This window comes from Fistularia commersonii, chromosome 13 (genome assembly GCF_037954325.1).
Source record: "Fistularia commersonii isolate RoL2024-O1a breed Wild chromosome 13, RoL_Fcom_v1.0, whole genome shotgun sequence".
Lineage (NCBI taxonomy): Eukaryota > Metazoa > Chordata > Actinopteri > Syngnathiformes > Fistulariidae > Fistularia > Fistularia commersonii.
The window spans coordinates 74,287-98,959 of NC_141296.1; the positions used below are offsets into that span (position 1 = coordinate 74,287).

Here is a 24,673-nt window from a genome sequence, read left to right on the forward strand (position 1 = left end):
AAAACATCCCTTCCCCTCGTGACGGCAGCTGTGGCCCAGGACAGAGCCGGACCCTAAACTTCCTTGAATTAAACAGTAACAAAACTGAGGTGCTCCTCATTGATACTAAATCCACTTTATCCAAAGCCAGCAGCTTTTCTCACCATTTGCAACTCCTCCAACGGTGAAGGTGCAGCTCCGTGGTAGAGCTCCTGCTTCACATGAATGAGGTCCTGGGTTCAATGCCTGACATCTCCACTGCAAGTCGCTTTGGATGACTGTATTTCACACATTCTTACTTGCAAACGTCAATAGCCCGACGGTTTGTCAGGGTCCCTCAGCGTCAGGTCGACTAGTTACCCAGTTGGTCCCTTAGCCTCACATGAGTTGCCGTGTGAGGCTAAGGGACCCTGACCATTCGTCAAGCTGTTGATGCATCGGGGGTAGAACTTGTTGGTTTCACCCCCCCCGGTTAAGAGTCCTGGTGATATCCTTGGCGGCACACTATCCTTTTAATCCCACATCAATAATGTCTACCTCGCTGACGACCGACCCTGCGCTCGCCTGCCCGGACACTTGGGCGCAGTGTGCCTGCGGCAGGCGCCGCCTGGCAGTCCGACTCCAGGGCACAATCCGCCCAGTTACCTGCAGTGGCAGGTTAATGGATAAACCTGACCTGCTGCCCGGAAGAAAAACGCTAAACGGGCCGTTAAATCGTGCGAGTTGGCGAAAGTGAACTCGGACAAATTGAGCGTCAGATCCCTTGTTTCGCCAGCGCTGCCCGGAAGGTCGCCGGCGGAGCGGCGCTTGTACCTGGAGATGGACCGGCACAGGTATTTCATCTTTAACCAGAAGAAAGTGCTCGTCCTCGGTATCCTGCAAGTGGCCTGCGCCGGACTTTGCATCGTCTGCGGCTTCATGGACGCAGTTTTCCGCAAGGAAACCCCGCTGAGCCGTAGCCGGACCCCGATGTGGGGCGGGTCGGTGAGTCCGTCCGTCCGGGAGCCGCCGGTGGATCCGCCGCCCCGGTGGATTCTTCTAGAAGCTGTCGAGCCAAATCTTCGCTTCTCTGTACATTTATGCTTCGTCTTCTCCTTTCCCCGCCTTCACATGGACTGGAATGCCGTCTTAACACGATTAAAAATCAAAGCAACTTTAAAAAAAAACTTTGTCTTTTAAAATTCGACATATCCGGATATTGAAAGTCCAGTTTTCAGGCCTGTTTCACTTTCACAGGTGAAAGTGAAGACTAGAACTTCTCACAGTGTTCTCCGCTTTCATTTATTTATGCCCGATGCGTGGTGTGAAGTTAGATCAGGTCAATGTGTACCTTCATCCAATTTTCCAACCGTCGCCTCTTGGTTTTTCAAGTGATGAAAAAATCCAGCGCGACATCGCACATCCCTTAAACGTTCCTTTCCTGAAGTTTCCATGTCTGACCTTCTCTCCCGCCTAAAAACGAGACAAAGACCATGACATGAGTCTGTGACAAAGGACGGCCCTGGTGGAGCCCAAAACCCACCAGAAATGCGTCAGCTTTGCGTCGACAAGGTGGTCTCGGCTGTCGAACCTTTTTGTACGGACGGCAAACGTCCGGTCGCGGCGACCCCGTGACCCCGTCGTGTGCAGGGCGAACATGTAGCGCTTCAGTTTGCAAAAGGTCACGTTCAAATTGGCCGTAAAATCCCCCAGCCATTGCTAGAGATTACTTGAAAATTTTGGACTGATCTGAACGTTTGTGAGAAATGATCCACATCTGAAGTAGAAACAAGGAAAGAAAAACCTGAGAAATCAGCAGGAAATGACCTGTGAACCATTATCTTTAGCCCGAATGGAGGAATATTCGCCTGAATCATCAGTTGCTTTGTTGGAACAAAATCAAGCTCAGTTTAATTTTAGCCCTAAAACACAATTTTACTGTTTAAACATCGGACAAGCTAGCTTTAGAATACTTGTGGTGGGAAAATTGCTATCTATTGCTTTATCTATATTCCACATCCTAATCTTAATCTTGATCATTAGCAAGAGGTGATTGTCTTCCTTATAGAAATGTTTCGACCGCTCAGTTCAGCTGCCGGATGAAAGTTTGCCTCTCTAGGATGGAGAAGTTTCTGTTGGCGAGTGATCGGTGCGATTCCCTCCGCAGATACTGGCGTCCTCGGGTGTTCTGGCTCTATTCGCGTCCCAGAGGAAAAATTCCATTCTGGTGAGTCCTCAAGTCCAATTAATTCTTGCCGAAATCATCTGGTCTCGGCAACCGGACTTGAAGACGTTTCACCCGTCGTCTGAGAGGCTTCTTCAGTTCTGAAGGGAAGAAATTCAAGTCCAGTTGCCAAGACAAGAAGATTTCGACAAGAATTCAGCGAGACCCGGATGACCGAGAACCTCCGCAGACGTGAGTCAAATGGCGGCCATTTGCCTGAGAGGATTGATCTTCCGGGTTTCACGCCGCCGAGTAACTGTTAGACCGCTAGCTTAGCTTGTTCAGTGTGAAGCTCAAACTCGCTCCGCTTTTAATATCATCAAGGATGGACTGAGGTGGGAGTTTCAGACAAAGCAATTTTTTATAGGCGATTTAAGATTGTCGTGAACACTGTCATTTGGCCACAAGTTTTCTCTTTGCCATAACAGTGTTTGAGGGAATGACGGCCTGTGTTGCTCCGTGTTCGGACCTGAGCGTGTGTTTTTGTTTGATTTCAACTCCGAATCAGGTGTGTGTGATGATGGCGGCGGCAAGTCTTTCCTGTGTGGCATCCGTCATCATATCAGGTTATTCCATCCTGACACTTACCTACGGAGAGGAGGACGGAGAGGTCTTCCACCATCACGATGATCCCCAAGTGGCAAGTTGAAAACACAGCGTATCTGCCGACAGGGTTGGTCTGGGGGTTGAATACAGCACAGGGGTTTTTTGTTCAGGCTTCGATTAAACTAAATCCTTTGAAAAATGTAGTTTATTTTTTTATGAGTGAATCATTATCCTCTGATTGACTGAGATATTTATCATTTTTTACCAGAACTCTTGTTTTAACTAACATGGCTGGCTGGAGATTGCCAGTTGAGCTGGATTTAATTGGAACTCCACACCAAGCAAGCGGCTTCATTTTTCACCTGACAAAATTGTAGCCTTTCCCTCCCACGGCTGGTAAAATAACTCGCTCAACTCAATTTCCGAAGCTTTTTTTGTGTCTCTCGTTAGCTTTTGGACATTTGTAATTCTTCAGCAACAAATGTGACCGATAACGATTCCTCTTAAAACAGATGTATTCAGGGGATCAGACTTCCGTCGGTGCCGCATTTGTTCGACCTGTAGGAAAGCGAGGTCACATAGTCCAGGCGTAGATGAACGGCAGAGTTTTTGAATGCTAGCCATGCTTTGTTTCTTGCCAGACGTTCATTCTCCATGGGATGGTGAAGGGATCCAACGCTACCATCCTCCTGAGCTGCTCCGTTAGCCTGCTTCTGTCCTCGCTCATCATCTATGTAGGCAGCTGCAGCCTCCCTTTCTGCGCTTGCTACGACACCAGAAATGGATTGGTGGGAAATATGCAACTTCTTTGTCTCATGTCACTGAATCATGAACAAACATGACAGTTAGACAGCGTGTGGATATGTTAAACTCGTCTCTCAAGCTATTTCAGAACTGTTCTTTAGCTTAACGGCACCTGCTCTGAAACTGTTGCACGACTGACAATCACAAAAAATTCTATGTTGGTGTGAAAAGAATATAAAGATGTTTTCACTGTGGTTGTGTTGTGTGTGTGTGTGTGTGTGTGTGTGTGTGTTACAGGAGACCCTGGTTCCGCAGTGTGACCCTGGCAATACAGAGATGGTGTGCACTTCCCCAGGTAAAGTCGAGCTTTGTGATTTCCTCCGAATCGTTACTTTCTGATGCGGTGCTTCAGGTTCTCCTGTGTCCAGCAGGGGGCGACGACAGGCTCTTCAATTCGCCGTCTCCGCTCTTTGAAGGAAGGGAAGAAGAGGAGAGTCCTGCCAAACTGCCTCCGTACTGCAGGCTGACGTGACACTCACCTTTTCACCTTGTTCCACGGCCTCTCTGGCTCGTCTGACGAGGAAACTTTTTATCCGTGTGAAACAGACGGAACATAACTCGCTTCTTCTCTATCCATTTTAGTATTTAATGAATAAACTCTTGACTAGTTTCCTTTGACTTCTACTTTGAGTAGTTTATTGGTAGACTGATTTAGAATATGCAGGAGAAGCCAAAATGCCCAAATAGGCTGAAATCTTAAAATACGTGTGATATCTACTAGCGTCCTGTATTTACCATTTCCGGTGACTTTCACCAGAAATGTTGCAAATGTGTAATAGAGTAACGGACAAATCCAAGAAAGGTTCGGAAATGAGAACATTATGAAATTGAAAGCCCGCATCCCCCACCCATGACGCGATACATCAGCATCCTGCGGATAATAGTGAACAAAGGACACAAAGGTATTAGTATGAATGTGGCTGTTCCTTTATCAAAAACAAAGGACACTTGATCAACAGAAAAACAGCGATTTAAAATGATTGACCGCCCAGTGTTCACCATGCAGGTCCTCGTATGAAACCCCATGACTTTAAGTCCACTTGTATCGTTACATTACAATTCAGTCATTTGGAAGACGCTTTTACCCAAAGCGACTTGTACCAGGGCTGTGTTAAATATTGGTTTATGTCGGTTCACTGGCGGATAGTTATTCTCCTGATTTTACAGAGGCTGGTCATTTTAAAACCACAACAAGGTGTCCCCCCCCAATGTTTTAAAATAAAATCACGTTTCTGTAGGGTATGACATACATAATGACAGTGATTTGATGGGCTCTTTCCTTATATGTATTTTAATACCGGATATTTGAATAGATGATTACAGCAGGCAGACAGAACAGCCTTGCTTACATTTCCACACAATAATAGCCGGTCAAATCAAACGGGGGAATTTTTATTTTCTCATTTGTTTGCTTCACTGTCGCACTGGGACTAACATGCGGGGTTTCATTGCTCTGCGTCCTCCGCTTAAGAATTCTACTGAAAGCTCTATGGCCCACTCTTGATCTCCCATGCATCAAAAAACCCAAAACAAAACAGAAGCATCTGCAAATATCAGGTTTCCTCTTTTTCCATTTAATTTCTTCCTTTCCATTTGATATGGTCAGGCCAAAGGTTGGTCTGGTGATGGTAAACTAGATCCACATCTGCAGTAGCTTCACTTCTGTCTGCAGTGCCAGAATCAACCTTGTTGCGGCTTTAAAGGTTATAATGCATATTTGCCAAGTGTTTGTCGTCAGGGTCTGCTGATTACTGGTGACCGTTGAGGGGTGATGAGAAGTCTCATCAATGCTATAAAAAGGCAAGACTGGCCAGTCTGGTCTGATTGGCTGAATTGTGACCGGGGACAGGCGGACTTTTTTTCATCCTCGACGTTCCAGCAAGAAGCTTCGACTCAACGTAGTGTTTTACAGGATTCATTACGGCCACCGGAGAGCGGCGCCTCCTGCTGGACATCTGCGTCGCGGCAGGATCATCACAAGTTAACGGACTGAAATCAGCCGAGTCATTTTCCACACGAACGGGCATTCAACAGCTGGTGCAGCCCCAGCCCCGGGCCCCGTCGGAGACCTCCTCTCTGCCCCCGCTCAGCATGACGGTGCCGCCCGGAGGCTGGCTGAGCACCAGAGGCTTCTGGGACTTCAGCTTGTGGGCCACCGTCATGAAAATGGCCTCGACGTGGTCACTGTTCCCGCAGCCCCCTCCTTGGCTGTTCGGGCTTTTGGCAGACGTTTCAAACACTGGCATGGAGTGGATGTCGGCAAACTGCTGTGCCACGTCCGTGCCCACCTGAATTGAGTCTTGCAGGTCACATTTGTTGCCCACCAGAATACGGGGGACCTCGGAGCCCAGGGCGTGTTGCTTGCACTCCTCGATCCAGCCGGGGAGGCTGCGGAAGCTGGCGGCATTGGTGATGTCGTACACAAAGACCACAGCGTGCACGTTGCGGTAATAGTGCTGCACCATGGACTTCCTGAAGCGCTCCTGGCCTGCGGTGTCCCACAGCTGGATCTGAGGGGGTTGGGGGGACACAGGGAGACCACAACCAACGTTACTGAGTGTCTGGTAACAGCCGGGTTCGCTCACGTGATATTTACCCCATCGTAGCCGATCGATACATTAATGACTAGATGTCTTTCTGTAAAATGACAACGCTATAACTGACTCAGTACCGGTGTGTCATCTCAACAATCATTGTCTAGTAAAATTTTTGGCTTTGTCATCATCGTTGAACAGAAGAAAACGCAAGTTAAATTCAAGTATCGATAGAGCCATAACTAGATAGTAATGCAAAAATCAACAAGAAATGACTTGTGATAAAAAAATATTTTTCATGTCCTTAAATACCATAAAAAATTTAATTAAAACATCAAAAATGAAATTGATAAAAAACCTGTTTGTTTAGCATTGTGTTTGTCACATGCCATTTTTCCATATAATAGTATATACTATTATTAAACATTCTGAATAAAAAAGGTTTCTCAATATGCTGACATTCATGTTTTGTCACGCTATCATGACCACAAACTACAGAAACCTCAGACATTTAAACAAAGTAGATTATTTGATGCTTTCACCATAATTGCATGTCAAATTCATTCAGCATCATGGATGTGATGGAAATGACAGAAGAAATATTTAATGCCAAAAACAGGGGGGGGTGATGAGGAGGAGCCTTAGCCGAAGAACCAAACACTCCTCCATGTGTCCGCCTTAGGCTAAAAGCTGCTGAACGTCATGAGAGGTTTGACAGCTGACGGTATCCACCTCCTCCATTTGTAGCTGCTGGAGTCTGAGCTAATACGATACTATTAGCAGCAGCCGAAAGTTGAGATAAAGATAAATCACCTCAAAAACAGACACGTACAACTTCACATTATCAACAAAGTACTTTAAAATCTCCCAAATGTAAAAGTAATCTTTGAAAAATATTCCGCATAAAACGTTTATGAAAATACTGTACAAAATAGCTCCAAGCCATTTGGAAATTCCATACAGAATAATTAAGACTGGAAAATGATAGTAACTGAATAGTTCTTATACCTTAAAATGAGTGTCATTTCCTAAAAAAAATGGCAACAAATATAAATGAAAACGACCACAGATTCATCGCAAAAAATAAAAGCATGTAACGCTTAGTCATTATCAACTAAAGAACCAGTAACTGAATGAAGGAAAACCATCGAGAAATAACCGACACCCAATTGCAGCCTATGTTCTGGAGCTGGGCCTCCCTAATCGCACCATCACTCAAATCCCAAAGCAGCTTCACTTTATTGTAAGATAACAACGCACAACGAAGCACAACGGCAACGACAACGATAGAGAAACAATAGACTGTGGTACTGTCTCTCATTTCACCCCTGCCCCTTGAAAACAAACCAAAGTGCCCAGAAACCTTACAAAACTCCCTTCCAAATGCACAAATGTTCTAGATAAAGGTGCGCTGGATAGTGCATGAGGCCCCTGAAGAGCATCGGTTCTCTGAGAGATCCTTCATTGCAGGTAGCATCTGTGGGGGGCCGGGCCTCCAAGCACCTGGAGCAAACCCGGGACCAGGACTAACGCTTGGAGCTGCATTCAGTGAGTCAGCAGGTTTAGCAGCAGCGTCCTGGTCCAACTAACTACAATACAGATGTTCACGAAAGAATCAACATGCTGTTGTGAAAACTGGCCACTCTTAAGCAATTGATCGGTGGCGCCTACTGGATTGATCATTTTTAGGCACTCTATCGGTGATCGATTGTTGATCATCTCACTTGTCCGTTACTTTGATGCCATTCATCGGCGGTTTCTGGGTAGGATCATTCTAATGTTCAAACACGATTATTGACGTTTGAACATGAGATCACGTGACTTGTTATTGTTTTTCGCAAGCTGACGTAATAACCTCAACATTGTTTTTTTTGTGCCTTCGTTAGGAAACTGGCGTCATTTCCAACCGTGGGAAAGTTGCTTTCCTTACTTTGAGATGGACATTTCTCAAGTTTGTAATACATTTCCAGGCGGTGCGGATGAACGTAAACAAGCTAAGAGAAGAGCGCTTCGATGGCGCTTCGGACTGAGCGCGGAGAAGCGCCTGCAAGCTTCTCGAGGGGGTCCGAGGAGCACACCTTGATCTTCTCGCTGTCTATCTCGACCAGCCTCTCCCTGAAGTCCACCCCGATCGTGGCCTCGGTCTTCTCGGGGAACTTGCCCGCACAGAAACGGTACGTGAGGCAGGTCTTCCCCACCCCGGAGTCACCGATCACGATGATCTTGAAGATGCGGGTCCTCGGAGGCGGAAGCGAGGAGCTGGTCAGAGGAGCGGGCATTTCCCCCGTGGGGGTTCCGTCCGCCATGGCGTGTCGTGGACGCTCCTTCGGCCCCCGCTAGCTAACGCCGCCCACGTACGATGCGTGGGACGTTTCTCTCACGGCGGCTACAGCGGCTTACCACAATGCAGCCATACTCTCGTATACATATATATCTATGTATGTCGGTAAGAATCATTCAAACGAATGGAATCACAGTGATACGCCGTCATTTGGCATCTCGCTCCTCCTGCCGTCAAGCCACGTACGATGTTGACGGAGTCGCGCATCTCGCGATATTTATTGGGCCGCGTTCACGAGCCGTGGGAAACCCGGAAGTTCAAGCCTTCGGGCGATTTAAAGTCGAATTTATACAATTATTTTCTTTTACTTTCTTTTTCGTCTAGCATTGAACACTTCCCACAAACCTTCAACAATGTTAACTTCTGATTACATACAGAACGAACGTCCTTATGTCCTTTGCCTCCTCATCCCCGGTTGTTTCATTGACATTCGATCCTACCTTGCCATGTTAATTGTACATATGTAGATTTGTTTACACTGTTTGTGTTCAATAAAAATAAAAATTAAAAAAAAAAGACGCGTTCGAGGTCACGCATGTCACCCGGAGTCAGTCGATTGACGGATTTGATGAGCGACGCATAAAAAGAGAACCGAACGACGAAAACCTCGACGGTTGCATTTCCTCCTGCATCAATTCAATATTTGGGATTCTGATTCTTATTTAGAAAAGGGAATGTTGCATTTGCCGTAAATATGTCAAGAGCAATGCAATAAGTAGCTACTTGTGGTAAAAACAAAAACAGAATATGCTCCATTAAAGCTTTTTGAGTTACATATTTCACTTTGGCTGGAAAGTTTACTCCCCGATAAATTGTTGTGCAATGCTGTGGTCCGTTGTCTGTATTATTTGTATGGCAAATAAGACTCAGCCAGGAAAGTGTAAGTGTACTCTACAAAATCAATTTCATTGATAGTTTAAATTATAGAAATATGATATCACATCCTTAAATTTGTAATTGACCATAAAATGTATTTGGTGAAAAACCTCTCTCTGCGTTCGTGTTCTCTCTCTCTCTCTCTCTCTCTCTCTCTCTCTCTCTCTCTCTCTCTCTCACACACACACACACACACACACACACACACACACACACATATACAAATGTTGCTGATTTATTAGAAATGTATTGTTATTTTGAAAGCAATTTGCTGCAGCTGTCAAGGCCAGTTCTTATAGATATTTATTTTTTAATGCTATAGAGCAGGTCTGGCCAACCTGTGGCTCCTGAGCCGCATGAGGCGCTTACGTTCATGTCGACTTTTGTGTTTGTGTTTTTTTTACTTGTGCAATCACGTGCCGCTCCAGTGTTCTCCGCGCACAGCAAAAAAACAACAACACACAAATACAAGAATCGACATGTGGCTTGGGAGCCACAGGTTGGCCAGGCCTGCTATAGACAATGTTCAGCCAAGGGAATTTCTGGCTGTAAGGTTATGAGATGAGAACAACTTTATTAATTCCGAAGGAAATTGTTGTGCCAGAATTAAAAGCAGAGAAGATGATAATGTGGCGTGGTTGAAATCCTTTATGTAGTCTTCATTGGTTTCTAATTTAGTGTTCATCATTTTCACATGTATTTCATGTGATTTCTAGCTATTTGAGCATGGGAGCTGGGATCATTTACTTTTATTTTTTGCTGACTTGTCCCTAGGTTTGAGTTATCCTCCTGCAAGGCAAATAGGGATTGTTTTGGGGTTACTGGTCCATATGTATATATATATATATATATATATATATATATATATATATATATTCTTCTTCTTCTTTCGGCTTTTTCCGTTAGGGGTCGCCACAGCGAGTCAACTTTCTCCATCTAACCCTATTCTCTGTATCTTCCTCTCTCACTCCAACTACCTTCATATCCTCTCTCACTACGTCCATAAATCTTCTCTTTGGTCTTCCTCGAGACCTCCTGCCTGGCAGCTCCAATTCCAGCATCCGTCTACCAATATATTCACTATCTCTTCTCTGTACATGACCGAACCATCTCAGTCTGGCTTCTCTGACCTTCTCTCCAAAACATCGAACATGTGCCGTCCCTCTGATAGACTCATTCCTGATCCTATCCATCCTGGTCACTCCCAAAGAGAACCTCAACATCTTCATCTCTGCAACCTCTATGTATATATATATATAAATATATAACCTTCCAATATATATATATATATATATATATATATATATATATATATACATACACACACACACACACACACACACACACACACACACACACACACACACACACACACACATATATATATATATATATATATATATATATAAAGCAAGGGGGGAACGATATAAACTAGGAAACAGTGGCGTGTGATGGGCGGCTCTGGCCGTTGCGCGTCGGTGACGCTAATGACGCGTCACTCGTCTCTGACGGAACGCACGGGATCGGCCGTTACATCATGACCTTCACATGCCCAGGAATTGAAGGCGTCTTATTCTCTGCCTGACTACAAATACACAAATTACACATGATTGTTCCAGTTTTACGTCCATATGTGGAGAGTAGAATTTATTATATCACGCGGTGAGCATACACATTTTAAGAGAATCGAAATTCTATAGTATTCTCGTGTGGATCGCTAAAAATAATTCAGGCACTGTGACGGCAGCCCATTTGTGGGGTCCTTAAGCCGTGCATGGTGCAACATGTGTTGGATAATTCCAGAAGGACCGTCGCAGTTTCTCCGCCGTTCCAGCAAACCGAGTGCCGTCCAACCTTCCAATTGACACCCTCGCTGGCACATCGTCGGCGCCGGACATTTAAACGCCACATCTTCCGTTTAGTAGCAGTCAGAGCACCCCGCTCACCCAGACTTTGTTACCGACTTTAGTTATCAGTTAGCATAGCAAAATTGTCAAAATGTTGAGCATCGCCACAATGGCTTCAAGGATTCTCCCGAGCCGGACCTGTACGAGAAGTGTGTCCTCTCTCGTAAAGAAGGTGAGCCTCTAACACACTGAAATAACAAAACAATACGGTGTTATCTTCAACATATATATTAACTCTTGAAATCTCAACCGCCGGCTTGTGATGTTAGCATCCGAACACTTAGCTGGAGGCCGGCTCAGTGGATCTCCGCTTCTAAACCGTAATTTGTCGCTGCTTTTGTAACCTGCTCGCACAGGAAGACAACAGCCTATGTGTTACTAAAGTGCGATATTTCATGCATTTATTAAAAGCTGTTACTTGATAGGCACGCGTATAATCGATACTTCAACCGACGTAAGGAGTTACACGGTGTGCTGTGCTCTATTATGACAGGAGTGGTGTGTCTTGTGTGCACACTGTTGGATGAATCGTCTGGTGACCTTCACTTTTGTGTCCCCTCTTTCCCCAACATGCTGCAACATTTCGTGACATTCTTTGGCCAGATGCCGCAGAGCGTGATGTCCCATGAAATAAAACCAGTTATCATTCATTAGAAACAGAGTGATTCTGACTATGGATGGTTATTTTTTTTGGTGTAAAACTGTGGATACTGTTTTTGGAAACTTTTGCCTCTGATTAGAGAGGTTCCTGACAGTTTTGGTTTCAAAGGAAGTACAGCGTTTGGAACTTAAAATATTTAAGATGTACTACCTCTGTTTTTGTTTTATTCATAAATATATATAAGGTCAAGGGATCAAGTAGGGCACATCATGATCTGGAAGCAAATGGTTAAAATGCGAAAGGGATTAAATCACTTTTCAGTCATATTTCTGTTCTCTGATAAAGTTAGTGTGTTAGGGTAGGATATTTCAGAGTGGTCATTCACCGCTTCACATAGATCAAGATAATGTCCCTGATTGTCCTGTTTTGTGAATAAACTGGGCTTTATCGAACAACCAAGATATAGAACTGATTTTGAACGTAATAACAGAAAGGAAAACCTTTAATTGTTGAGAAATGATTGAAGTCTGAAATGTGTTGGTAGTGGAGGTTGCATTAGAATAGAATACAGTATTATATCACAACAAAGCGTAACTAATAATTTGTGGTATTTTCTTTTGTATAATTTTAACTAAAATTTAAAATGACCATCAGTGTATGAAAGTGTTAGCTGCAGTGTAACCATATGATGTGTCTGCAGGCTTCCTGGAAAGGTTTCCAGTTAGAAGAGCTCCGAGCCCTCTCCAGGAGGGATTATGCGTGAGTATCGCTCTCAGGAAACTGAAAATGTCTGTTGTACTTTTACATAATTATAATTTCCTAATATAGTCATTAATATGATTTCTTTTTATCGGGATTCTTTCCGATTGTTTTTTTTTTTTTTAAAGACAAATTTTTTATGTATAATGCGAAACACAGAGGGACCATAAGAATCCCTTCAAGTGCAGATGCAGTCAGGACTTTGAGCTCAGGGGTCACTGAACCCTCAGGCTAGACTTCCATCATTAGACATACGATGCACATAGCAAGGAACACTTCTTATTCTGGCCTCTGCAACCTCAGTTGATTCATATCGCTCATTGATAGACAATAAGTTATTTGGCCGTCACTGTATTTTCTTTTCATTCTCTTCATTCATCTGAGATTTTTTTTGTTGATTTCTTGCCCATCTCTTTTCATCTAATTTCATAAAAATTACATTGAACAAGTCATTTAATCTTCAGTATCTTAGTAACATTAAGGGGCCTATAAAATGATTATAATAAGGCAAAAAAAAAATCAACTAAATTCTCATTTTGCAATTTATTTTAAAGGTTTTTTTCGATTTGTTAAGTGCAAAATTTCACAATTGCTATACATTACGTTAAAACAATCAGCAATGTACTTGCCTTGTTAATCCCCTTGTGGAAATGTGTTCTCTCCAATGAACCCATCATGGATGCATGAACCTTGAGCAGTAGGCTGCCAGGGGAGCAGTCAGGGGTTCAGTGTGTTGCTCAACAACACTTGGACACACAAGGAGGAGCCGGGAATCCAACCAGGAATCTTTTGGTTCCAAAGACGATTGCTCTACCTGCTGCGCCACGCCGCCCGCCCCAAATAATTGTTTGTGTGTGTGTGCGGAGTGTGCGTGTGTTGTGAGAGACAAAGATTCTCTAAAACCCTGGTTAGATAAGGAGGAATTGTAGTCTTACAAGATCTACAAATGCTAAGAGTCACGATGGCCATAGATGGTGGTTTTAGTCTGAGCTAGGGGAAAATTGCCTTTTTAATAAAAGAAACCAAACCAAAATAATACCTGTCCATACATTTACACAATATTTTATTATAATCATATTCAGTCATGCTTTTCTGTACATGATTCAGCATGTGATAAACTTAGTTCTGCATTTTAAAATCTTCATTTGATTGTTAAACTCTTTCAAATCTCCCTTGTACTCCTTTTTAATGGCACTAGGTGGTTCAGTGGGGCTTTGCTCAGGGCTCTAAGGAAGCTTGTTCTCAATTTGCCAGATAAGGAAAATGACAAAAAGTGGCTTTGAATAATCTGACAGAGATCTGAACGATGAGGTAAAAGCCCCGTGTATGTGGGTGTTGTAGGTCAGAGGCCATCAGGGGGGCTGTCATTGGCATTGACCTGGGAACAACTAACTCATGTGTCGCCGTCATGGAGGGGAAACAGGCCAAGGTGAGAGCCAACGCTGATATTAGGTATCAAGTTTCGTGCCGGCAGAAGCGCTTCATCTCCCATCATCCGCTTCTTGCTCCATGTTTGCATCGCAGGTGTTGGAGAACGCAGAGGGAGCTCGGACTACACCCTCGGTCGTGGCATTCACAGCAGAGGGTGAGCGTCTGGTGGGCATGCCAGCAAAGCGCCAAGCTGTCACCAACCCCCAGAACACGCTGTATGCCACCAAAAGGCTGATAGGACGCCGCTACGATGATGCAGAAGTGCAGAAAGACCTGTGAGTGCAGCTTGAAGTTAACCCGGTTTGAGAAGTTAACGCAGACTGGGTTAAAAGGAAGTGGTCATTTACAGGAAGAATGTGCCCTACAAGATTGTACGAGCATCTAATGGTGACGCGTGGGTGGAGGCTCACGGGAAGATGTATTCTCCCAGCCAAGCCGGAGCCTTTGTTCTGATGAAGATGAAGGAGACTGCAGGTATGAGGTTGTTTGAAGTAGATGAACACACACACTAAGCACATTTGAGTTGATGTGGTTTTCGTGTTGCAGAAAACTACCTGGGCACCAAGGTGAAGAATGCTGTCATCACAGTCCCAGCCTACTTCAACGACTCCCAGAGACAGGTAAGTACACTCTCATCTAGCAGACTGAGTCCGGGGCTCGGACCTCTCAGGCGAAGAACCTCAGTCAGTGATTGTTGACACTACTGATGATCAAAGCGTACAAAGATTTATGGTCGATTTTATTCTTCAATTTTATGATTTTTTTTCTTGTATTATCTTAAGTAATTTTATTCCTGATCTTTAATTTACATATTTTTTTGGTAATTGTCTTGTATACTTACTTCCCAGTATTTTCTAACAATGTTTTAATTTCAAATACATTTTTTTTGTAAGAAAATTCCTTTTGCCTTTTTACACCTGGCAAATTCCTTGTCTTTTTCAATAATTTCATGCATTTTTTCTTGGCTTTAAATTCTTGTTCAAATTCTTGTCAATTCACAACAAGAAATGTTTTGTTCCCTTCTACCAAATTTAATGTAATTTTCCACAACTTTCTAAAACATTGCTGCCTTTTCAAGGGTATTGTTTTAATATGAACCACAAAAAGGAGGCCTAGAGGAAGATTAGAGAGGAAATTTCTGGATGGAGTGAAAGAGAATGCAGAGGATAGGGTTTGATAGAGGCAGGTGTTTCACTGTGGCGTCCCCTGAAGGGAACAGCCAAAAAATAGTCTTTATTTGTGAACCCAATGACTATAGATGTCTTGGAGGATTCATCTGTGTGTGTGGTCATAATTGTGTGATCCTCATAGTAAAAGGTTTTTTTGATTGTTTGCCTTTTTTATCTTTGCTGTGACTCAAGGCAACTAAAGATGCAGGTCAGATTTCGGGTCTGAACGTGCTGCGTGTGATCAATGAACCGACAGCAGCTGCTCTGGCGTACGGCCTAGACAAGACCCAGGACAAGATGTAAGTGAAGCTTAGGAGGGGAAAAACAGACGTTACTCTCCTCGGCGTCTGTTCACCTGGTACTTGTGTGTCAGTATCGCAGTTTACGACCTGGGTGGCGGAACCTTCGACATCTCCGTCCTGGAGATCCAGAAGGGGGTGTTTGAGGTCAAATCCACCAATGGTGACACCTTCCTGGGCGGAGAAGACTTTGACCAGCACCTGCTTCAATACATTGTCAAGGAGTTTAAGAGAGAGGTAGTGATCATGAGACTCGGGCACTGAAGCCTCTAGACCTGCACAGTGTTGATACATGTTCCTTTTGCCTACACAGTCCGGCGTGGACCTGATGAAGGACAACATGGCCCTGCAGAGAGTCCGAGAGGCGGCTGAGAAGGCCAAGTGTGAGCTGTCGTCGTCGCTGCAGGTACAGATGTGCAGACTCGTCTTAGAAATCAGCGTCTCACTAAACGCTGACGCTTTAAATATTCATGCATGAAAATAGATGCCGCAATTTCCTGAATATGAGTCGCTACTTTTTTCCCATGCTTTGACCTCTGCGGTTTAAAAAATGATGCGGCCAATTTATGGGTTTTTATGGGCCAAAATATTAGCCTTGTCACATCGAACCAGTGTAATTACACATAGACGCTGCAGAACATGTGTGTGGTTTACACAAGTGACACCGAGAGAGACAAGGAAACAGGCTGAAGAAGTATTTGACGGAGGAATTCTGAGGCTGTTTAATTCCGACAGAAGACAACTTCAGTGGTTTTAGTGTGTGGGATAAAGATGAAGTTAACAACCAATTGCTATTGATAGGCTACTGTATTTTTAATTTTTTTTCAGCCAGATGTGTTACGGGCACTGTTTTTTTTTGGGGGGGGGGGCATTTATGGAATGTATATATGACTACAAGTTAAAAAAAATATTTCTGTGTAAATATCTGATATTACAAATGGACACTTGCAGCTCCTAGATAAGTGCGGCTATATATGAACATTTTTTTTCCTTTTTAAAGTTTGTGGTTGCGGCTTATATTCAGGTGTGCTCAGCAGTCTGAAAATTACCTTATAGATGTTCTGAATTTTCACTGCCCTCATATTTCCATGGCTCCGTTAATTAGCTGCTAACTAAGTTTCTAAGTTTTCCCATTGGTGAGGCTGAGCAACTTGGTGGTCACGACTTGCTTTCAGGTGTTGGTCTTTGTGCCCCTGGTGGTTTAACATCCTAAATGCAGTGATGCACTGATTTTGCACGGACTCAAAATAGCCTCTCCTCTCTTCACAAAGTTCCATCATTTTTCAAAGTTTCCCACAGTGTCACTTCACTATTTGTTAAGCTTCAACAAGATGAATCTGAATAAGCATAAAATGAATGCAGCGCATGTCCTTATTTATATCCTGTATTGAACATAAAGGAGCTGTAAGGATAGTTTGGTCAAATATTATCATGGCACCTGGACTCTGTCTCTCTCCTCGAAGATGTTTGACTTATCATCTTCCTCTGAAGTTCTGAAGGATAACAGTATGTTTAGAGTAAAGCAGGTAAAGTATTTCCTTCCTCCAAATTCCTTATCACTCTAAACTCAGCTGTCACAAGTTGCCGGGAGTGTAAATTGACACTGCTGGAAGGATTATACCTGTATCATTACTAAACTGACTCTTGAGCCAACGACCTAGCTGGTGGTAATTTGTTTTCAGAGGCGGGTGTCAGACCCACCGCTGGCAGTAAAAGGGCCTGATATCAGAGCCAATACTTGAAGTAGACGTGTCTAATCGCACGTAGTTTTACTGGTGTCACGCTGATCTGTCCTGCAGCAAAAATAATCCCTCACATCTAGGAGCGAATCTGTCAGGTCTCCAACAAAACCTGGAAGAGATGGAAAATGTGGCACCGCATTTATGAATAACGTCGGTCTTGTCGCTCCGGGTGGTTCATACGCATATCTGTGATTATTTGTCTGCCAGACCGACATCAATCTACCCTACCTGACCATGGACGCCTCTGGGCCCAAGCATCTCAACATGAAGTTGACTCGCTCCCAGTTTGAAAGCATCGTGTCGGACCTGATCCGCCGCACCGTGGCCCCCTGCCAGAAGGCCATGCAGGACGCTGAGGTTTCCAAAGGAGACATCGGAGAGGTGCTGCTGGTGGGAGGCATGAGCCGCATGCCCAAGGTAAAGTATGATACTATAATCGATAAACACAAGCTCAGTACCAAATAATATAAAGTTTTGACCCCCTGTTATGGGCCCTGAGGCCCCCTCAACCGAGACAGTGAAATCTTTTAACAATATCCAAGCAGAACTTTTACTTACCCTGTATATTCAATTTCTCGCAGGTCCAGCAGACGGTCCAGGATTTGTTTGGTCGGGCTCCCAGCAAGTCGGTCAACCCGGACGAGGCCGTCGCCATCGGGGCGGCCATCCAGGGAGGCGTGCTGGCCGGTGACGTCACGGACGTGCTGCTGTTGGACGTGACTCCCCTGTCCCTGGGCATCGAGACCCTGGGCGGCGTCTTCACCAAGCTCATCAACAGGAACACCACCATCCCCACAAAGAAGGGCCAGGTAGGAGCACGACCCCGCGAGACAGGCAGAGGATTCGGTTTGGGACCGCGGACGCCCGACACTCTTCTCCTTCCTCCAGGTCTTCTCCACCGCCGCCGATGGACAAACACAGGTAGAGATCAAGGTGTGTCAGGGAGAGCGAGAGATGGCTGCGGACAATAAAGTGCTGGGCCAGTTCACGTTGGTCGGCATCCCTCCTGCCCCTCGCGGCGTCCCCCAGATCGAGGTCACCTTTGACATCGACGCCAATGGCATCGTCCACGTCTCTGCCAAGGACAAGGGCACTGGGCGTGAGCAGCAGAGTGAGTCGCTGCCTTCAATACCTTGACACACTTTCAAGTTGGCTCATAAAAATGTCCCGTTTGTACCTTTAAAAACGAGACGGGGCGTCTTAGTGACGTCTTCCGGGGCAGCACACCGTTATTCCAAGTGCTTTGGCCTTGAGTGTTTCTGCCAGACATAACCGTGGACCGACAAAAGTTAATAGATTGGTGGAAATGATTACACCCTGCCGTCGTCCTTGCCCGCAGTCGTGATCCAGTCATCGGGGGGTCTCAGCAAGGACGACATTGAGAACATGATCAAAAATGCCGAAAGATACGCCGAGGAGGACCGTAGGAGGAAGGTAAGACCCTCGGCCTCTGATCCATATCAACAATCAAACAAAATTAGGATGATAAATCGCTCGGGGAAAAACTGTGTGTTCACGGGTCCTGGTTTTCCTCAGGACCGCGTGGAGGCCGTCAACATGGCCGAGGGCATCGTCCACGACACGGAGTCCAAGATGGAGGAGTTCAAGGACCAGCTTCCAGCCGATGAGGTCAGATGCTGTTCAGATCAGATGGATCCGATTTGTAATATGTGACTTAAGCCAAGAGTTCGAGCACCAACAACATGCTCGTGTCATTTTTTTTCTTTATTTCCCTGAATATCTACGCTAAATTTGACGGCTGTTGCTACTCTCGTCTTCTTTTTATTCTCCCTTTCAGGAGGTTGAGGAGAAACTGATATTTATTTGAACAGCGGGAGAAATGTGGGCAGCATGCTGCTATCACAATATTGTGATGATATATAATTAGTATTTTGCCAAATGTTCATACTATACAAATAATGCAGCGCCTAGATTAATCCCAGTCGTGCAAATAGTTAACCTTGTGCTGAATAATACGTCTTGAAATAAACGGGGGCTTTCAGCCCGATTGCTGTGTGAACTGACGCCCGGCATTTCTTCACCCAGTGCGCCAAACTGAAGGAGGAGATCGCCAAAGTCCGCGGCATTCTGACCAACAAGGACTCTGAGACGGGAGAAAACATCAAGCAGGCGGCGACCGACCTGCAGCAGGCATCGCTCAAACTCTTTGAAATGGCCTACAAGAAGGTGAGTCTTTGCAAGAAGCGGCATCGAATGGTGAACGAGGAAACGTGACGGTCAAAACTTGGATGGTTAATTTTCACTAAAAGTCGGTGCGATGTATGATAGAATGCGTATGGACAGTATATAACTTAAATGAATTTGTTTTGAGTGTGTGCGGCAGAAGTGGTATGGGGAGTGAATGAATGAAAATCAGATTCCTGGCTCAGTGTGTGACTTCTCTTGACCACCAGATGGCAGCAGAGCGAGATGGCAGCAACTCTGGCTCCACGGAGGGAGAGAAGAAGGAAGGCCAGCAGTAGACCCAGTTTTTCTTTTCACTCAGCTGCTTTGTCAACGAGTTTCCTTGACAACATAGGACTTTTGGGCTCGTAGGAGGGGCTTGCTGAACCCTAGTCATTCTGACCATATTCTCTTTATTTTACTGTTTTTTTGGCAGTAAACCAGTGCAAGTCTGTTCCCCCAGGTCTGTGAGAATTCTGTATGTCTGTAATTTAATTGTTTATTTTTACAAAGTTGTTCATTTACATTCTGACGTAGTAAAAAAAAAACTTTTTCAGTCTTGTTGAGCTTGGTTCTGATGGTGTAGTACTTCACTGGTCCAGGCGCGAGTCTTTCTTCACTGTTGAGACTGGGGGGGTCCCATTGTGATTTTCACAGATACTTATAAAGATGTGTCATTTGAAAATGATCATGCTTTCAAACTTGGCAAACCATTGATTTAGCCACTTAATCATCAGCTTTGTTATTTTCTCCACAAACACACACTATTGTCATCCAAATCAAAATTGTAAGTGCGTCAGAACAAAAGTGAAAATAGTCCCAAAAATTGGGCTTAAATCGCCACAAATTTGTATTGAATGGGGAAAAATCACAATAATTAAATAGCAATTTTGGAGGGAAACAAAAATCACAAAGAGGGTGACGCTCCTGTATATTTGTTTTTTGTGGGGGGGCAGGAAGGTCCAGACCCCCTGGTCCCAGCAGTGTCTTGGATTCCTTTCGTCACAGCCACGTCTCTTGTCAGAACTGAGGCCGAGTCGTGGACGTGACGTTGCTTCTTGCTGCTGCCCGGTGACTCGACTGCACTCAAAAGCCCAACTCGCACGCCATTTACAGCAAGTCGTCCCTCTCCTGGACGTGTTACCTTGGTGGGTGGGGGTCTTTATCGAGGCCGGCCGGACGGATGTGACGATGAGACCCTCCCTCACGCCCCCTTTATCATGTGAACTCTTGTCCGAAGGGAGTGATTGACGTGGTCGATGAAGCTGGTCGATGAGCACGATGCCTTCTCTGCATTACGACAAAGGATTTAGTATGCAAGTCTGCAGCCGGTCATTCCTCTGTCAGAGACCCGCCGCTGCCACAAACTGCTCTGTGTGAATGTACTTGGGCGGCCTGCCTGCCAGGCAGCGGTCTGTGTTTGGCGACAGGGTCGTGGAGTGAAAGGACGGTTGGAATGTGTACTGTTTTGGGACGGGGGGGTCGATTATACTACAAGAATGAAATATATACAGGCACTTGCTGTTTTTGTAATAAAATTATGTTTTAAAACTTCATATCCTGTTTTGTTTTTTCCCCTGCACATTTCAATGAGATGAATCCTATAGTTGATTTGTTCAGGGGCTCAAGATTCACCTAATAGAGGTTCCTGAAACCAATAGCATGATGTCACCTTACTGGGAAAAATGGCATTTGGCAGTAATAGAAAAAATAAAAGGAGAGAATTCCCTCAAAATAAGTGGGCATATAAATACTTGAAAAACAAGGAATTAATTAGCAAGTTTATAAACTACAATTCCAGTAATTTTGCCCAATGTTGTTTTTTGAAGCAAATGGATTGTGTAATCTGCAACACATCAGACAAGATGGATTATTAAAACAAGGACATTTTGCCTTATATTGATCCAAAAGACAAGTAGTGAAAGATGCGTATGTGTCAGAGGCATTTTAAGCAGCCTTTTTAATCCTCCTATACAGCATGTGAGATACATCCTTGAAAAAACGTCTTATTTGTGAGTTTAAGATGAAAACCTTATTTTCAATGCCATTTAATTTCATTATGCCAACATTTTATCAAACATAATGACCCAGCAGATTTTTAATAACTCCCTCAAGATAAATATCCTTTGCCCACAGTTTCCCTGAATTGCTCTTTATCTCCAAAAGCCCTTACTCGACTTTGAGGTTAAAACTCTAAGAAAGGCGACAATTCCCATTAATTCTTATGTATTAACTAATTTATTTTTGTGTGTGAAGTGTTTCCTTGACGGTCCCTCTCATCTGTAATGCTTCACATTGACCAGCAGGAAGAAGCAGCGTTTCATTTGTGGCGTACTTGCACAGAGACCTGGGATTCTTTCGTTCACTATATGGCCAGAAGTATTGGCTCAGCCATCCAGATCATGGAATCAGGTGTTCCAATCACTTCCACGGCCACAGGTGGATCAAATCAAGCACCGCGGCTCGTGTGCTGTTTTTACAAACATTTGTGAAAGGATGGGTGGCTCTCAGGTGCTCAGTGAATTCCAGCGTGGAGCTGTGATAGGAGGTCACCTGTGCAGCAAATCCAGTTGTAAAATTTCCTCGCTCTAAATATTCCAAGGTCAACTGTCGGCTGGATTAGAAGAACACGGAAGTGTTTGCCAACTTTCTGCAGAGTCAACGGCTGCAGACCTCCAAACTTCACATGGCCTTCAGATGAGCTGAAGAACAGTGCGCAGAGAGCTTCATAGAGTGGCTTTCTACGGCCGAGCAGCTGCATCCAAAGTGCAACGCAAAGTGTGGGATTCAACGGTGCAACGCAGGCCGGCACTGGACTCTAGAGCAGCGACGACGCCTTCTCTGGAGTGACCAATCGCATTTCTCCATCTGCCGATCCGATGGACGAGTCTGGGTTTGGCAGTCACCGGGAGAACGCCACTTGCCTGACCGCATTGTGCCAAGTGTGACGTTTGGTGGAGGGGGGATTATGGTGCCGCCTTGTTTTTGGCCCCTGAGTTCCAGTGAAAGGAACTCTGGAAGCTTCGGCATACCGAGACATTTTGGATAATTCCATGGTCCCAACTTTCTGGGAACCGTTTGGAGCTGAGCCCTTCCTTTTCCAACATGACCGAGCACCAGTGCACAAAGCAGCTCCAGAAAGACATGGATGACAGAATTAGCTGTGGATGAACTTGACTGTCCTGCACAGAGTCCTGACCTCAACCCCATAGAACACCTTTGGGATGAATTAGAGCGGCGACTAAGAGCCAGGCCTTCTTGTCCGACATCAGTGTGTGATCTCACAAATGTGCTTCCGGAAGAATGCTCAAAAATGGCCAGCAACACACTCCTGAAGCTTGTGGACAGCCTTCCCAGAAGAGTTGAAGCTGTTCTAGCAGCAAAGGGTGGAGCCACGGAATATGGAACCCTATGGATTGGAAACAGGATGTTACTCGTGCCAGTCAAGGCTGGTGAGTGAATACTTTTGGCCATATTTGTGTGTGTGTGTGTGTGTGTGTGTGTGTGTGTGTGTGTGTGTGTGTGTGGGGGGGGGGGGGGGGGGGGGGGGGGGGGGATGTAACCCAAGGCAGGCTGGTGAGTCAGAATACTTCATAATTAAAAAGATGTAAACCTCCACATACACGCAACACACTGAAAGGTCACATTTCCCCTCTTCGGGAAATCTCTGTAAGTTATGAAGCATTTTGTCCTTGTAAGACTTCTTTTTTTCAGTCTATGGAATTTCTTTCCAGCTAATTTATTTGATGCCATTAAGTTCATGGAGTACAGATTTGTCTCACTGTCTCACTTTGTCACAATGAAAAAAATAAAAATAAATATCTTTATTCAATTGCTATTTTTTTGGCAGTTTCAAGTCACTTTGTGTACATCAAGGGAAGTAGTTGAATGGATATGAGCAAGTTTCTGTCCAGTGGTTTAGGATTTTGATATTATTTTTCAATAGAATTTCACCTTTTTTAACTTTTTGAATTGGTCATCATTGTCTGACGTTCTTCCAAGACCCCCCACCCCCACACTTTTCACTGAAATGGGCTTTCAAGGCAATTTTGCAAGTCTTCATCCAAACCACACATGCTTTTACAGCATTTTAGTCTGCAGCATCACAACCATCATGTGTCAAACATTAACTTTTCAGAAGCATAACATTTTTTTTTTTGTCCTGAGAATGGGATAATAGACAGTGAGGTGGGTGGAGCCTTTTGCTGTAAAAAGGTACAATGAAGCTCTTTTCTCAGCTGTGTTTCTACATTCTTTGGCACTGTCTCTTTCTTACTTCCTTGGTTATGGGTCTGCCTTCAGGCGGCAGTATTTTTTTCCACGTATGAGCAAATGTAACCGGCTGGTGGCATTTATTGTCTTATCATAGCCTGCCGGTCAATCGACACGATTCATGTCCTGTAGAAATAGATCAGATCCCAGTTGCTCGGATGGGGATGTAATAAATGCGCGATATCACCGAGGAGCTCACGGCCCCGGAGGAGGTTTTAATTCATGGGGGTTAATAGTCTTTTCCCGGCTACTGTTCATCCAATTAACTTCTGACACTTGTCTTTGCACTTACCGGGGACCAACCATGTCAAGTCAGTGAGTAAATAACCCAAATGGACTCTGGTTCAAATTTGAAGAAGCGGCTAACCGAGTACGGGAGGAGCTTTCCCGTCGTCTCTGATACACAAGGTGCATTTTCACGCACTATTTTCTGTCTGCATCAAATCAAATGTGCCGGTGATTTCTCCGCAAAAGCCCATCGACGCTCCAAAGACCTCATGTCGCATCCCTTATAAACCTTTTTTTAATGCATAATTGAATACGAGCAAGTCCTCAGTCACCATAAATTCATACTTTGTCTCCTTGATTCATGAGCTCCTCTATGATGTGCTTAAAGATTGTATGTTGGTATGTATCCTTATGGAATGAGATATTTATCAACAAAGTTCAATATCAATTAAAAGGAAATGAATCAGGAGTTGTCATGTTCCATGAAAACAAGTGATTACAAGATCTACAACAGAGGTTTCATTCTGTTGTAACATGAGATTTGTCAGATTAAATATATTGGGGGGGGGGAATTCCAGATTTTTCTTTTCATTTAAGAAAAAAAAAGGCTTGAAAATTTTGAAGCATTTAACTCTTTTCTGGCAAAGTATGTTCTCCACTTCAAGTTCCAGCGAGAGCTAACAGACAGGCTGAAAGAAACGGTGGGCTGAGAACAGCTGCTTGATCACGTTACGGCTACAGATACGAGGCAGCATGTTGAGAGGACCACTTCCATTCCAATAACTTTTTAAGAGCAAA

General features: G+C 44.5%; 3 protein-coding genes across 4 annotated transcripts; 2 read left to right on the top strand and 1 right to left on the bottom strand.

Annotated features, from left to right (window-relative positions):
* Positions 1-668: 668 nt before the first annotated feature.
* LOC147227474 (uncharacterized) lies at positions 669-4,480 on the top strand. Of its 2 annotated transcripts, none has more exons than XM_086157714.1 (6): positions 669-963; positions 2,126-2,185; positions 2,691-2,822; positions 3,370-3,516; positions 3,770-3,827; positions 3,901-4,480. In XM_086157714.1, the coding sequence occupies exons 1-6, from the start codon at positions 799-801 to the stop codon at positions 4,002-4,004; spliced, it is 666 nt and encodes a 221-aa protein (XP_086013840.1). In that variant the 5' UTR covers positions 669-798; the 3' UTR covers positions 4,005-4,480. The 2 variants fall into 2 exon arrangements, with proteins under 2 accessions (XP_086013840.1, XP_086013842.1); XM_086157716.1 differs by having other exon boundaries at positions 3,904-4,480.
* Positions 4,481-5,097: 617 nt separating this feature from the next.
* rab33ba (RAB33B, member RAS oncogene family a) lies at positions 5,098-8,638 on the bottom strand. Its single transcript, XM_086157713.1, has 2 exons — positions 8,145-8,638; positions 5,098-6,042 (listed from the first exon to the last, which is right to left on the bottom strand). Exons 1-2 carry the CDS (start codon positions 8,370-8,372, stop codon positions 5,560-5,562), a joined length of 711 nt encoding a protein of 236 aa, XP_086013839.1. The 5' UTR covers positions 8,373-8,638; the 3' UTR covers positions 5,098-5,559.
* A 2,429-nt stretch (positions 8,639-11,067) lies between these two features.
* Positions 11,068-20,929, top strand: hspa9 (heat shock protein family A (Hsp70) member 9). Its single transcript, XM_086157712.1, has 16 exons — positions 11,068-11,362; positions 12,492-12,550; positions 13,892-13,979; positions 14,075-14,256; positions 14,331-14,455; positions 14,528-14,601; positions 15,343-15,449; positions 15,524-15,686; positions 15,763-15,855; positions 17,399-17,608; positions 17,773-18,000; positions 18,080-18,302; positions 18,531-18,625; positions 18,728-18,820; positions 19,238-19,378; positions 19,606-20,929. Exons 1-16 carry the CDS (start codon positions 11,282-11,284, stop codon positions 19,672-19,674), a joined length of 2,031 nt encoding a protein of 676 aa, XP_086013838.1. The 5' UTR covers positions 11,068-11,281; the 3' UTR covers positions 19,675-20,929.
* Positions 20,930-24,673: the final 3,744 nt, after the last annotated feature.

Coding starts and splice junctions, on each gene's coding strand:
- LOC147227474 (XM_086157714.1), top strand. CDS start 799: ATGGACCGGCACAGGTATTTCATCTTTAACCAGAAGAAAGTGCTCGTC. Junction 3,517..3,769: donor ACGACACCAGAAATGGATTG/GTGGGAAATATG, acceptor TGTGTGTTACAG/GAGACCCTGGTTCCGCAGTG. Junction 3,828..3,900: donor GATGGTGTGCACTTCCCCAG/GTAAAGTCGAGC, acceptor TCCTGTGTCCAG/CAGGGGGCGACGACAGGCTC.
- rab33ba (XM_086157713.1), bottom strand. CDS start 8,372: ATGGCGGACGGAACCCCCACGGGGGAAATGCCCGCTCCTCTGACCAGC. Junction 6,043..8,144: donor TAGACAGCGAGAAGATCAAG/GTGTGCTCCTCG, acceptor CAACCCCCTCAG/ATCCAGCTGTGGGACACCGC.
- hspa9 (XM_086157712.1), top strand. CDS start 11,282: ATGTTGAGCATCGCCACAATGGCTTCAAGGATTCTCCCGAGCCGGACC. Junction 13,980..14,074: donor TGGAGGGGAAACAGGCCAAG/GTGAGAGCCAAC, acceptor TTTGCATCGCAG/GTGTTGGAGAACGCAGAGGG. Junction 15,856..17,398: donor AGCTGTCGTCGTCGCTGCAG/GTACAGATGTGC, acceptor TTTGTCTGCCAG/ACCGACATCAATCTACCCTA.